Source organism: Lampetra planeri, unplaced genomic scaffold (genome assembly GCF_965212315.1).
Source record: "Lampetra planeri unplaced genomic scaffold, kcLamPlan1.2.h2 scaffold_667, whole genome shotgun sequence".
NCBI classification, from domain to species: domain Eukaryota; kingdom Metazoa; phylum Chordata; class Hyperoartia; order Petromyzontiformes; family Petromyzontidae; genus Lampetra; species Lampetra planeri.
Genome location: NW_027615490.1, coordinates 18,421 through 33,313, shown reverse-complemented (window position 1 = coordinate 33,313; position 14,893 = coordinate 18,421). Strand labels below are relative to the sequence as shown.

Here is a 14,893-nt window from a genome sequence, read left to right as displayed (position 1 = left end):
TTACAGAGAGTAGTGGAAAGTTCAGTACAAATGTCAGAGTGTAAATCATATACAGCTTCAGCTGAAATGAGTTTACAAAAGACTGAAAATAAGGACGAGTTCAGTCCTTCAGTGCAGTTGAACACAGAACCAACGAGGTGGTGCGTGTATCCGCCTACCGAGCTACTTGGATTTATGACCCTACTGTAACGTAACTACTGACAGGGCGTTCTTACATGGTCAGGGCAGGCAGTGAGTGACACAATCAGTGGATTAGTCCAAACCTTGGTGGAGGTCTGTCCCCTCTCTGGGGTTTACCACATGAGAACACTGGAACATCTGTTGTCTCTATTACTGAACATTTTTAATGATGTAATACTGTTTTTCCACTTTTTGGTTTTTCCAAGTCCACTGTAGCAGCTATCAGAGTATGAGATCGTTTAATTACAGTCTCCGCAGGAAACTGTAGGAGTGTATTCGCTCCATTAGTATTTTGCACATCCAATGTCACAAACCCACTGCTGGTGCATTTGTGGACTTCTGGGGAGACTGAGGGGCGGGGGGGGTGGATGGCCCAAATGTGTTTTAATTACAGAAGACTTCATTAATAGAATTATCTCAGAAGCTAATTCAACTCAGCATGGCAGCACAATTTAAAGGCATTAAGCGAGACGGGCAGAGAAACGATCTAATCCTGACTTTCAAGTTTTCATTCTATGTTCCAGTAATCATATTTCTTTCCGAGATGAAATGTAATGCTGTTTCCATAGATAGATAAACAGTTCTGAACATTTCTTACCATGTCTGTTCCATTTAATTTGATAGTTGTTTTACAATCAGGGTTGTTGCATTTTAATTGCTTGGGCTTCATATTTTATGTCTGTTATGTTATGTAGGTTGTTTCCATGCTCTCCCAGCCTCAAATTCAACAGCACATCTGAATAAAATCACAAACTGCTGGACGTTCCCTCTCCTTACGCATCCAACAAGGAATCTGGGCAACACCTTTTGAAAGACACAAAATATCACTGCAAAACTATGTGCACTTTCTCTTGATCCAGACAATTGGATACAGTATCGGTGTTTTTGCACAAAACCCGCAGAGATCTGACACCTTCTTTTAGACTCCGTGTGCTAATAGATCTGCCCTTTATCTTGAGTCTGTCTGTACGTCTGCACTTTGTTTCCCCTCCGACACTTAATAAAAAACACACAAGCAGGGATGGGAAACGTCCCTGTCATCTCGTAAAACCCCTCACGTCGTGTGCGCCAGTGTCCAGCAGCATCCTCTCTCTGCTCAAAGGAAGCGATTTCCTAATTAACCCTCCGGGGGACTTCCTGACTGCTGTGGCGGATTGTCAAAGAGCTGCAGACGCTTTCACAGTTCCACGAGCAAAGACTGAGCGCCTTATCAAAGTAACGAACCCGAGGCCAGACTTTTAACCTCTTGTAAAGTCTGCATGCAGAGGCTTTTTCCCACTAATGAGAGGAAGCGCTTAAACTGCTGGGTCATGCTGCTTCTTCAGCAGTAGCTTCGAGTTTGGAGGAGAGTTTATTCGCTTGGGTCTGTGATGAAGCCCAACATGGCTGAGATGCACTCTCTCGTACACAGTGTTGTCAAAGCTGTGGTCAGTTTAACTTTGCAACCCGGGGAAATGAGCATTTGCTAGAGTTTCCTCCAGGTACTATGATTTCCTCACATACGAGATTCTTGGAGAGTCAGCCCTGTGATTGTGGGTGTATAATGCCGCTGAATATCAGATGGGATAAGCAGTGCAGCAAATGGGTGGATGGAAAATCAGATTAATATCAATTGCTGCTGAAACCGGAAGCATAAACACTGGATTTTCTGCATCAAGATCTTTACCATCACTTGAATCACCAGTCCAGTAGAGGAACTCTCATTTCTAGACTTTTAGACAGTTGGAAGGAACACACAGTGAGGATGGCAGCCTGCTGTCTGTCTCAAGCATCCTACACAGCACGAGCCCCCATCTGCTTCTCTCTCACTCGGCGTGCTTACATTACCTTTCCAAAGTCCCTGACGTCAAAAAGGTCAAAGGCCTCGAACAGCTCGCTTTTCTTCATGCCAAATATCTCGCTGCAGGCAGTCAGGAAAGTCCTGATATTCTTCAGGCACAGGAACTGTGTTGGAGAGACAGAAAGCGTTTTAATGAGGAAAAAGACACAGACAGGAGATGTGCATGAACACTGAGGTCTTTTCATTAGCATTTCCAACATTCACGTTTTTAAGTCGCTGATGAGTTCAGGCAAAGTCTGCCTGCTATTCTTTGTTTGTAGCTGTCTTATCAGGACGCGTAGCTGAGTAGTGGGTAGACATACTGGAGGGCTGTAAAAGATAGATGAACCAGTGTTCGCAGTCACAGTGAGACCATCTTGTTTCAGTAATATGATGTATTCCGTGTTGAAATAGGACAGTGAGAGTGGCGAGTGATGCAGAGGGGCTCATTTCTCATGTGCAGGAAAAGAAAATACCCTGCAAAGTATGATGCCAGCAAACGCTGATCATGTGCATAAACCTAAGCTTAATTATAGCAAGGACAGAAACTGCTGTAATAAACAAGACCATTTACTAAGGCTGATGTGTAACCAGAACCTTTTTACTCATTATTTACATTTAGCAGTGAATTGCAATTGATGAAGAAAAGACTATTTATAAGTGAGATTATCTGTGATGTGTTTGGTCGACAGTTTCTCATGAGATGCAGCGACTGACGGTTCGTAACCATGATCTCCTCCTGACTCCATAGTTGCTATAGATGCAGCATCATCAGTGTGTGAATGTGCGAGCAGCACTTTGTATAGCAGCTTCTTTGCGTTCTATTCTTCATGTTGGTCTGTCTGCATCGCTCTGCACTAAGGCAACATGTGTATCTTCTGTTTTCACACACAAATTCTGTTTCTGAGGCAAAGACGGAAATGTTGCAGCAAAGGCTGCGGGGAAATCGCATGACGCAACAGAAACGGTCCAGTCACAGTTGTTGCGGTCTGCGTCCCGTGACGTGCTGTTACATCTCTGTGGAATCACATCATGCTATGTCGTAAGGTGACTCAGCACAGACATAAAAACCAATGACCAGCATCTAAAATGAACGACCGCCCTGCGTTAAAGTGTATTTGGAGGAAAACCAATTTCTAATTTTGCTCAAGACAGGTAGAGACAACATCACACTGTGGTCGTTCCACTGCATCTTTAGAGGAACGTGCCTGCTTTCAGGATAATATTCACAATAGAAATATTTTGAAATCCCTGAAAGCTTCGCTAGTACATCATAATTTCCTGCCTTTTCTTCGTTCCTCTTAGGCAATATGTTTGACAGGAAGATGGTTCCATTTCCTGTTCCCTAAAAGGACCCAGCTATGAGACATGCTTTCAACACGTTACTCAGAGAGGTGGACTGTTTCCATGTGTAACAATAAAAAAAAGAATGAAAATATTTAATTCATTAATACTTATGCACTTACTTCTGCTAATATAACACAACTTTACTGCCATGCAAAGCAAGATCCGTCCGCAAGACACATGTCCATGCAGCAAATATCAAATGCCTCTCTGCTCCAGATGACTTAAGCTTTGCAGATGGTTTCAGAAGAGTGAGAAAAGCCCCCAGCCAGCGAGCTCCTGGTAAGAGGCAGCAAGTGAGCTGTGAGTGAATAATGAGTGTTTACACTTGTTCACATCAGTTGCTTTTATCAGACAAGCACGTCTTGTGGGCCTCGAGTCTCTGGAGGGTCCCAGAGGATTCCCTGTGCTATCTCAGGGAAGTAGGTTCACACAGAGCCTCTGTGCCTCCGCAGCACCGAGCTGAAGACAGTGGAGGGGAATTGTATTAACAAGAGTGAAGCAGCGTGAGGCAACTCCGAACTTATCCAGGATCTGCTCGTAGCATCTCTACGTCAGCAGGAATGTGTCCGCACATTTTTTTTTCTCTGTCTTGTGTTCAAATGGTAATGTGTTTGATATTTATTTTGTTTTTTAACTCAAATGAGCTTATTTGGTCTCATCCACTTATTCTACCAGCTAAGTTCAAACAGCAGGTGATAAGTCATAAAATGTTTAATGTTTCTTCATGTTCTTAATGCGTAAGTAGGCCTGGCAAACATTTGATAGTAAAATATCCCCTCAGCACTTAACAGAAAGAGACTGATGTGAGGTAGGGGGTTTTTTGTTTGTTTTTTACAAATCAGAGAAACTTTTCATTTCCTTTTTTTCATTTGTAATAGTGAACGTAATGAACAACCTGACATGAGTCAATGTGCAGACACATACATTTTGAATGTGTTGTTGCTTTCCGTAACAAGCAGCTATCAGTATGCTTTTCTTTTTCATTATTGTGCTTGTCTGGTTTTATCTGTGGGGACAGATGTTTTCAAGTGAGAAGGCAAGTGAGAGAGTGAGAGCTGCTGAACGGTCCACGGCTTAATAAATGTCATGACCATGATTATATCCAGAATAGAAAAAGCACATAGAATATATTACCCATCCTTGCTATTAGTGCCATATTATATTAAACATTGACAAAGACAAAGCACACAAATGTCAATGATACGTTAACATATAAACAGAATTGCTTTGAAGCCTGAACAATCCTAATTCACAATCACCTAGAAGTTTTAAAGATTAAAGTGCAACATCTTAGTAGGAAGGTTCAAACACACACTGACAAAGCGGAGTGGACTTAAAATCCCACCCCTGCAATTCATCGACCAACCATCTGGAACAACAACAGGGCTTGAAATGATTCCTGTCAGACAGAAGCATCTCACGGCTGCACATTTTCATATGCACCAGCTCGTGCTCTGGATACAACATGTATCCAGTTTCTGCTTATGTATTCCTTCATACGAGTCAAAGCTCCATAGCAACAAGCTGAGGCTTTTTATGGCCCCTGTGCGCATTGTGCAGCTTAATGAAATCGACTGCGATAAGACTGTCGGAGTCATGGCTTTTAAACCGGGCAGAGCATCAATTAAAGACAATCAAATGGTCGCAGTCTGTTTTTGAAGGTATGGAGGCTTCTACAGAGAATCTAATTAGCCTGCTAAAAGCTCCCTCGCTGTCTCAAGCTTGTACATGCCGACAGATAGAGAGGTCTGCAGAAATACATGGGAGAATATGGTTTGGATTTAGTATTGTAATGAGAAACATGCATGTCAGGAGTTTCAAACCGTGCTGGATTATGTCGCCGAGATCTCACATGCAGTGTGACTGACATAATGTCCTCAGCGCTTATCTGTCAAGCTCTTTTTGTCAAGACCCCGAGTCATAACCGGCGGGGTGACACATCGTAGTTCAAGTGATCACATCACATCCATGCCATGTTGGAGCTTTCAGCAGTCAGCAGTATGACCAGGAAACAGGAGGTGGAACCTAGGCGAAGGTCTGCTGACACTGACAAAACAGCTGCTCTCTCTCAGCCAGAGGACGGGGTCATCACAGACGAGCAGCAGGGCCCCAAAAACCATCACGTTACTTATCTTCATGGAATATTACAAAATGAACCCTCAGCAGCTTGTCGCTCCCGAGCTGCACTGAGGTTACCAACAGTTTCTCTCTTCTGTTTCAAAGTGGAATAAACAGTTTCCAACCTGCAAGTGAATGCAAAACTCACTAGTCTCTTTTTCCAGCCATGACTCTGAATATCTTAGTGACGTTTTTCACAGTTCCTCTTAGAGACCAGTGCTTTTCAGGCTCATTCATCCTCTGTAGATGAAAAAACGATGTCAGTTATAGTTCTACATGCCGTATTTCCCTGAAAGTGTAATAAAAAAAAAAAAGAGAACTTGCAGCACAATGACACTCGACACATCTGCGAGTATGACTTTTCGGTTTTCACAGGAAGTGAATAAAGGTGGTATTTGGCGTATCAATTCCTAACAATAATAACCATTTTATACTATAATGAGCAGTACATTGTAATTTAAGTCGCATGAATCATTAGTTTGTGTCATCACTGACTCGTTTGGGGTCACATTTGTCGTCTTTACGTTGACATGCTACTTTTTTTAATATAGATTCTAGATTGCTGTCGTGTGTTGAGGAGTCTAAATCTTGTGTTTTTACAGCCAGCTGTTTAACTTACTTGTCACTCATGAAGATTCAAGGTGGGCTTGAAGGTCACTGTGGATACACCTTAAAGGTATAGGTAATAAAAACAGTGCGGTACCATATCGTGCGTTTCAGCAGGCTGGAGCTGGAATGGAGGCACAGCTGGTCTCGAAGGTTGTGTGAATACACATAAACTCTCACATGAAATCTGTCCACGGAGTTTAACATGGCAACCATGAGTCACTGTCACAGTTGGAGTGAGTTCCAGGACAGACACCCAGGAGAGGACACACGTTTTGAATGCTTGTATCAGCAATCTGAGTTTCACTCTCAGCTCATGCTAAGGAAGTTCCCGTCCTTTAGTAGGGGTGCATATATATTATGGTGACATGTTGCCAACTATTAACTGATTTCAAGCGTTATTTTCTTCTGCAACTCACACATTTTACCTGTAATGTATGCATTATGCCATATAGAACAGCTGTACTCATACACAATCCTCCAAACTGATTGTGCACCTGACAGTATAACACTCACATTAGATTTGGAATAAATGTCATTCCTGTCATACCTGCTGCACAACACCCCACTGTGTATCTGAGCAGGCATATGTTCTCCATGATCAGTGCTTTCAGCAGAATCCACTTTGGAGAGTGTTGCCAAGGGCACACGGGGCCCCACGGCCCTCAGTCTTTAATGTAATTACAATAAGGAGGCCCCCCTCACCCACACCAACACCCGCCTGAACGTGCTACCTCCACTGCAACACAAATACCCATCTCCAAAGCCATTTCATTTTCAATCCTAGTTTTGCCCCCAGAGACCCCCACGTATACCGTACGTACACACACATACACCCGTCGCCTCCCACCCGATGAGAGAATTGGGTTAGTGCTACTATAAATGATATAAATCATTTTGGACACACAGGTCAAGTACTTTGAGCTGAACTATGTGTGAGTGGAGCAAAAGGTTTATGAGGGGGAAAGGTGATGGAGAGTTGAATGTCATGACAAAACGTAAACACCAAAAGCACATGGAGTGTGAATGTTGAGCAGAGAATGTTCCGTGATGAACAAACGACTGTATTGGAAGCTATAGAGAGGAACCGTACATATTGTACCAACCATATTGTAATCATCTATGATTACTGACTGTTTTATTTATATTTATGTCGGCATTTTAAATTTGTTTATTCGTGTTTTTTTATTATTGTGGTGTGTCTTCAATAACTGTTGCTGAGTGATACTAATCAAGACAACGAACTGCTACCAGTTGAACAAACTACACAGCTTGACTCAACTCGACTCTCCTTGGGTTTGGTACCGGCCACATCTTTTCCTATCTGGGAGACAAAAACATGGAGGGCATCGAAGCGATGGTGGACGTGCTGCTCAATCTGAACAGAAACTGTTAAACTGCTGAATTAGCATGAGACGAGGAATAATGGAAGGTCACTGTAAAGAGGTACTATGTGACCAATGAGAGGGCGCAAGTCTGCACACGTCACATTTCAGCCTCAGCTCAGCTCTCTTGGAACCAAAAAGAGCAGCAGGTAATAGACGCTATCCTAATGGAACAAGTTGACGTCCGCATGAAGTTTCATTATCATTCAGGCTTAGTCACCATAAATTCTAATTCAGGCAGGAGAACTTTAGGTACATTGATATGAACCTCCTGAGTTTGAAACAGCACAATCCGTCTCACTTGACTGCAGGTTTCCACCACAGTGAACCTGACAGCAAAAGGTTGCACTGCTGGAGGACATGACTGGATATAGGTTGGTATCATGTGGATCAACATCTGCGGCTGCTCAGTGTCTTCCAAATACCATCCTGACATTTTCCGAGTTAAAAAAGGGCAAACTTCTCTTATATTTGCTGTATTTTTCATCATAACTGTAGGAGCATCTTTGACACTTATGATGATGGCTCATCTGTCCTGACTTTTGCGTGATTTGTGTTTATGAGGGGCGTCCATGCATGAATTAAACATTTAACACATGTAAATTCACTGTCAATGAATTGCTTTTACCAATTTGCGCTGGTGGACGACTGTTACCTTGGTGACGGTATAAAAAGGTCAGTATACTCTGTCTCTGCCATGTGAGGTGATATATATATATATATACTGTACAATTGTCTTTGCAAATAACTGCACGTCACGAGATTTAAAGCAGCACTGAACATTGGTGAGCGTGGCAACGCTGCAAAACAAACCAGTCCATCTGTATCAGACGGCACTGGATTTGTTCATGGGAGGCAGACGTACTATGCATGGCTGGAGTATAAAGTGGTTTCCCCAGCCATTCTCTCCTCTGTCCAAACACAGAATGAATATTAACGGGATACAAAGAGAATATGCGGAATATTAATGTGCACATTGAGTAATTTGAAAAGATGAGTGTGAATGCAGTGGAGATGAGCCCGTGCCTTCATTCTCCCACGGAACAAAAGCAGCTGGTTGAACTAGAAAGGGAACAATGAGGTTAGAAGTAAAACTGAAAAACGACCGAATGTTCACCAGTATCATGAAAGTACCTGTCTGCTACATACCTGCTACATAATGCAGTTTGGAGAATGGCACAAGCAAGCATGAATGAGGTTTGCTGCTGTTGTTGCACCACCGAAATCAGTAGAAGGTGTTAACGTGATCTCATATGTGGTTAAGCACTGTGAAGCGTGTTTGACAGTGATACCTAAACTGTATAGAGGTAGTGCAGCGTGTTATACAATCATAATATATTATCATTAATATATTAAAACATAGGGTCCCACTTCACATCCAGACATCTAATAAGATACAATGGATACTTTTACCACTATACAAATAATAGGAGTAGTTGTTTAGCTGATAAACTAGCAGCTTGGACTTCTTGTATTTTTGTGTTATAAGGTTCAGGGAAAGTCAGGGGTTTATGTACAGTGTACTGTGATGTTCTGGAAGTGCTTTCACTCATCTTTTGTCTTCTTTTGTAAACAGCTGCTAAATTCATCTGCAGCTATCTGTGCGCCGAGAATGAGGATGAGAATGATGGAAACTGAGAAAGCAGTCTCCATCATTCTCATTCTTAGTTTCTGTGTTTTCTAGCCTGGAGCTGACTTTTCTCCCCAACCAACACAGAACTTTAGCCTCAGCTTGATAAAATATACATATATTCCATTTATTATGTACAGTAGTATTCTCAAAGTGTACTATTTGCAAAAGCGTAATAAGGCTCCATATGTAGGTCACTTTGTGGTTCCAGACAAACTTGGTAGCTGCTACCTGTCTCAATGTTGTCATTTAGTATTTGTGACGTTTGCTCTTGTTTGCTGCCGTCACTTTCACATCCAATCCTAATAAGTGACATTACATATTGTGCTAATTTGTGAATGTTTTAATTAGGTCTCCATGGCCTCACTGTGTTTAGAGTCTGCGTGTAAGTAACGGATGATGTGTGTTGATCATCTTTCTTGCTCTGTTGAAAAAAAAAAAAAAAGTCATCTGTTTGATGCTCGTTAAAATTAGACTCTTTGTCTTCCACTCGCTCTCACTTTCCAAAAATGAAAAACACACTTCGCAGCCTTTGATGGTTTCTTCTGCTGTGTGTAGGTTTCTTCTGCTGTGTGTAGCGGAGGAGCCTTTTTCCTCTTCATTATGTGTGACATCTCAGCTGCTTTGGTCTGAGCTTGATCGAGGGCATGTTAGTTTCACTTCCTTCCTCTTTTCTGTTCCCTGATTTCCTGTGCATGTGGAGGCTCACGGCTCGGCTGTGTGTGAAAAGCTTTCAGCTGTCGGTGGCTTTATGACCGTGTTCTCATTCACAATCCACAGTTTATAATACTGTGTCATGGAAAACAAAGCAACAGTAGTGTTTGGGGGGCAAATTTGAATTGCTCAAGCTTTATGAATTCTAGCAGTGATTTGTAAAATAAACACCAGCCCCTGATGATTCCATGGGCATTTTTTGTTTGCTCGGGCCTGAGTTCACATAAAGTTTGTTCCTCCAGGAAACAAACATGGGTTTGTGTGTGTGACAATACTTCTGCGCCGCTATACTGACAGAAGTGTCACTGTCAGAAGAGCCCTTGACTGTATTATATATCTCACTCTTTTCTCTTTGACCACCAATTGGGGGATACTTGCCTTGGTTCTCTCTATGAATGAGTTTTCTAATATGAATGTCACTGCTGAATCCAGCCATTGTGAAGGAGGATGTGGGTGCAGATATGTCTGAGATCCTCTGATCGCTACCCTGCACCTCCAAACTTGAGAGCGCACACAACATTCAGGGACACAATCAGACTCGTATATGGAGTCTTTGCAACTGTCTGTGAGTTGTAGAAAGTATCTGCTGCTGCTTACACAATTGCACCGATCTGAGAGAAGTAAAATGGAATAGAAATAAAAAAGAACTATGACACACAACTATGACACTTTTCTTGAGGGAGCTGCACGTCGCCACATACACGCCCTCTTCAGTGGAAAGAAAGAATTAAAACAAGATGCTGGCTTTTGGAGGGGAAAATCCTATGTGGACAAAAGCCTTCACACAGCATATCAGCCTCTAAAGAGAAAAAACAACTGATACCAGGACTTTAATTTCCCTATTTACACCCTATCAAGTAGTGATGGGAAATTAATCTGAAGCAGTCTGTGGATCCCCATAGAACTGAACCCTGATTATCGCTGGCTGAGACAAAAAACAAGTAAGGCACGTCAAAAAGCAGAATGCAGCAGCCGCTGTGGTCGCGCTGTGTCTAGACTATAATTGAATCATTACAGCCCTGTAAAACACTGATCAAAGAGGGTGAATCTTAAAGCTCTTAGCTGGAGCTTTAAGCCCTTTGTAGCGGGGTTCAACTGAGCCCTGTAAACTGCACAATGTCATGTAGCCGGTCACACAGCACAAATACACAACTTATGGGCCATATGTCGTGTATTTGTGCATACTCATCTCATCGTACTCGGTGAGGTGCATCGCTCTTCCTCTTTGGTCATAGAGAAGACAATTCATTCTCTCAATAAACATGAGCTTCTTCTTCTTTTATATATTTCACTGCTTTTTGCTGTTGACTGTCCCTGTGCAGCTCATACAAATCTAATAATTACAAATAACACAGCTCATCCTGGTGCCAACAACCCACACGTGAATCGTGCACAGCTCCTGATGCTTTAATTACGCAGCAAACACCAGTGCAGTGGGCTAGTCCTTCAGGGTTCTTTATTTCCTCTGCGATGAGTCCATGGAGACCAGACAGGCTCTTTGTAGCGCTGTCCCTTCACTGCTTTTGTCTTTCCATCTCAGTGGTCCCTTGGGTGAGGCCACAGCGGCGTCCCATGGGTTATCATTGGCCAATGACAGAATAGCTGCCACGGCCCTCATGAATTATGCGCAGTGAAAGGGGGTCTTCAACACCACCCTCAGTTATGTAAATGTAAGTTTTAGGCGATGGGGAGGGGAAAGTTTCTTGGGGCGGGGGTATAGTCGATCAGTGTCGTACTCGTGCAGTTCATGACTTCAACATTGCACAGTGGAAATGTGAGTAAAAGGAAGAAGCCGATTGTAATCGATGATCGTAAATGGGGTCCGTTTCAGAAATCAGGTTTAGTGAAAAGCCTGAGATTGCTAATTCTGAAAAGCGGAAAACTTTTACTTGTCATTTTGATTCAAACAGAGGAAACGTTTAAGATTTGAGTTCTGTCAGTTTACGTGAAAAAGTGAACCAAAAACTCCTCATTTCAGGATAAACAAACTCCGCTTTTTCACCAAACCTGCTGGAACGGGCTCCAGGAGGTGTGCGTATTAAACGTCCCTTTGTTTTATGCAATAAACAGAAGAGCCACAGCAGTTTGCATGAATGCACAATGGTACAAAAGGTTTAAAAAACAATGTTTCAGCTTAAATGATTTCACTGACAGATGAACTCTGAGAAGTGGGGTTCAGAATATGGACTAATAATAATCCTTGCATTACAGCATAAGCACACATGAACTCACACATGTACAAATGGGACTGTGTCATATCCAACTATGTTACTATACTAATTCGCCTCAAATATATCACATCACCACTGGCTCACATAGTGAGTAAGCCATCCAACCATGCATAAAACTGCCTATAAATAACCCAATCTGAGCCAAGCTGGCCAGGGAGGCACTGCGGATGGTTCACAACCCTTCTGCGCACAGCAGCTCTGCCTATGTTATGTGATGACTGGCAGGGAACAGCGACGTATCGATGCCTATTTGTCATCAATTGCAACTATTAGCTGCAGAGTCCAACTTCAGACCGTAAATGGACGTATCAGTGGCTCCTCTTACAGCCTCTGAGCGAACAGATCCTTCTGCAGTTGTTTCCATTGACACTGATGTCATTACAACCATCTACGCCTGGTCAAATACTTCACTTGACCTGTTTGCCAAAGCTGAACAGTGGACACCCAATTCGATTGTGAAAGATCAGTAGCCGCGCATGATATTGACCGTGCATCTGTGACATTGTTTGGAGTGCCTTTTCCAGGAAACAAGCCTACGACCCTCTCCATCCATTAGTGTTGCGGTGCATTCACATAACTGGTACTCAAAGCTAAATCCCAATTTTGTATCAGAGGAGCATGTTTGGACAGAGGAATATAGTCTCAGTACATGTGTTGTGCTTGTACAGCAGCTCTGCAGGCTCAGTAGGTGGGTGTCAATCTCACTGTGTGTTGTCACCGAGCCAGACGAGCAGATTCACTGTTATGAAGGCGAATATTAATCTGGCTCCGGCTGTCCTGTTATTGAAGCAGATGGTATCTGACAAACACGAATCATGTGGCCATGACCCTTTATTAATCTATCTGAAAGCAGGTATTAGCAATTTAGTTGTTTGTTGTAAAGTAGTGAAGAATTATAATTGTGCTGCAATATATATACAATCAACTAAACAATAAATAGTCTTTTGACCAGACAACCTATTATTTCCTCAAATAAAACAGTATTTACATCCTAGTTTTATTCAATATGGTAAATATTATATATTAATGCCACTCCCTAAAACACCACAACGCACTAACCCACTGTCATCAGTTAACTCCCACTGTTTGTCACCTATAGAGGGCAGATTGGGGTACTATGGAACATAACGGTTCTGTGTGGATCAAGATAGGAAAAAAGTTAACATTAATTAGTATATTATAAGTTAATGAACTAAGGTAACGCGGGGTTTAGAAATTTGTCCCGAACTTCTGTAAGTTAGAAGTCCACCAAACTCCGTTTAATTCTTCAGCAGTTTGGGCTTTCCTCTCTGGTTGTTAAGTGCTCTCAACTTATAAAGACAAATATAACATGTCTACAGACTAATCAGGATACTGTTGTGACTTCGGCATAGATCCGGCACCCAAACACGGATTGACATGAATAAAATGACGTGTTGAGTTTCACCCGTACTCATGTTGTGTCATTCACTGTCGCCACAATGCGTTGGTGGCAGAAGCAAGTGGTGTGACATTTGTTTTATCTCAAATGGAGACTTTCTGGTGAGAAGTGGAAAATCCGATTATGCCGAATTGTACATGACGCTAGTCTCGTGTGTGTGGAGTGACATTTCTATTCCAAAACGGACGCGTTATTGAAGGGAAATGTAGAGAAACTTAAACTGGGAGAAGCGCATTGAAGTCTGGCTACGATCTCATACATGTTCTCTAAGCGAAGATGAGAGCCGATGTTTGATACCTGTGACATCTGGGGTCGGAGGTTGATTTCCTTCAGGTTGATGGAGTGGGCTCTCAGGTTGTTGAGTAGATGGCACAGGAGGACTCCATCCCGCAGGGTCTGGGCCAAGTCGAATACCTGTGCAGCCTCCCATGTAACCCGGTGGTTGGCTGGAAGCACCTTGCAGTTGATCAGCCACAGCGCGCATTGCCTCCAGTACTCCATCATTATTCTCACTCCAGCCCGACGAGCTTCCAGAGAACGAGTTTCTTTCTCCTTCAGAGCTCAGAACACGTCCATGCTCCGAGCAGCTGAGATAGAGGCGGACGCTCACAGAATGACAGTCCGCTGCTCCGACTCTCTCTCTCTCTCTCTCTCTCTCTCTCTCTCTCTTTCTCATCCCTCCCCCCATCCAGTTTCTCACCTCTTCCGCTCGCCACCCGATGAGCAGGCATCTGCACATTACAGCAAAACCCACACACAAGAGAGAAAAGACACTTTAAAGTACGTGAACCTAGGTGCTGGAATCAATCCAGTAACAGTAACTAACTCTCTTCAATAACGCACCATAAGATGTCGCCACCTTGTCTCCAGAAACAATATTGACTTTGTAATATTTAAAATAGAACATTGGCTTCTTAAATAAGATATTTCAGTATTTATATAAGAAATATTTGTGCTATTGAAGGTTATGATCCACATCACGTCACTGTCCCAGTTTATAGAATTAAAATGACCTGTCAAAAAAACCAAAAATACATTAGCAAATACATTAGCAAAATACCAATAGCTGCAGGACAGATGGATATTTTTCTCAGTATTTTATTCATTGTCAGTAAATTTGCCTCCTTGAACTGTTACATAACGTTAACTCCATCTTGACTATGCGCTGGGTGTTTTTCTTTTGTTCAATTACAAAGCTATTAAGTCTCATTTATGATTCATGGCTGCAATCACACGGCTGTGTCTCAGACGGCTCTCTGTGCTCACTGAGTTCATTCCCTTCCATTCCACAATATGTCTTCACTGTTCTGCCCCTCTGCTCAACGGCAGTTTCATCAAAGGCGACTTTGATCCCATCTCATCATCAAAGGCGACTTTGATGGTGACTCCTCCCATCTCATCACAGACACCTTAACCACCCCCACGGATCAGTATAAAGACTCC

General features: G+C 42.6%; 1 protein-coding gene across 1 annotated transcript; it reads right to left on the bottom strand.

Annotated features, from left to right (window-relative positions):
- Positions 1 to 2,007: 2,007 nt before the first annotated feature.
- Positions 2,008 to 13,951, bottom strand: LOC144741695 (guanine nucleotide exchange factor VAV3-like; the record flags this gene model as incomplete). The annotated part of the gene is made up of 2 exons (XM_078624205.1): positions 13,748 to 13,951; positions 2,008 to 2,124 (listed from the first exon to the last, which is right to left on the bottom strand). Coding segments are annotated over exons 1-2 (321 nt in total), but the record flags the coding sequence as incomplete, so codon positions are not given.
- Between the last annotated feature and the right edge of the window lie 942 nt (positions 13,952 to 14,893).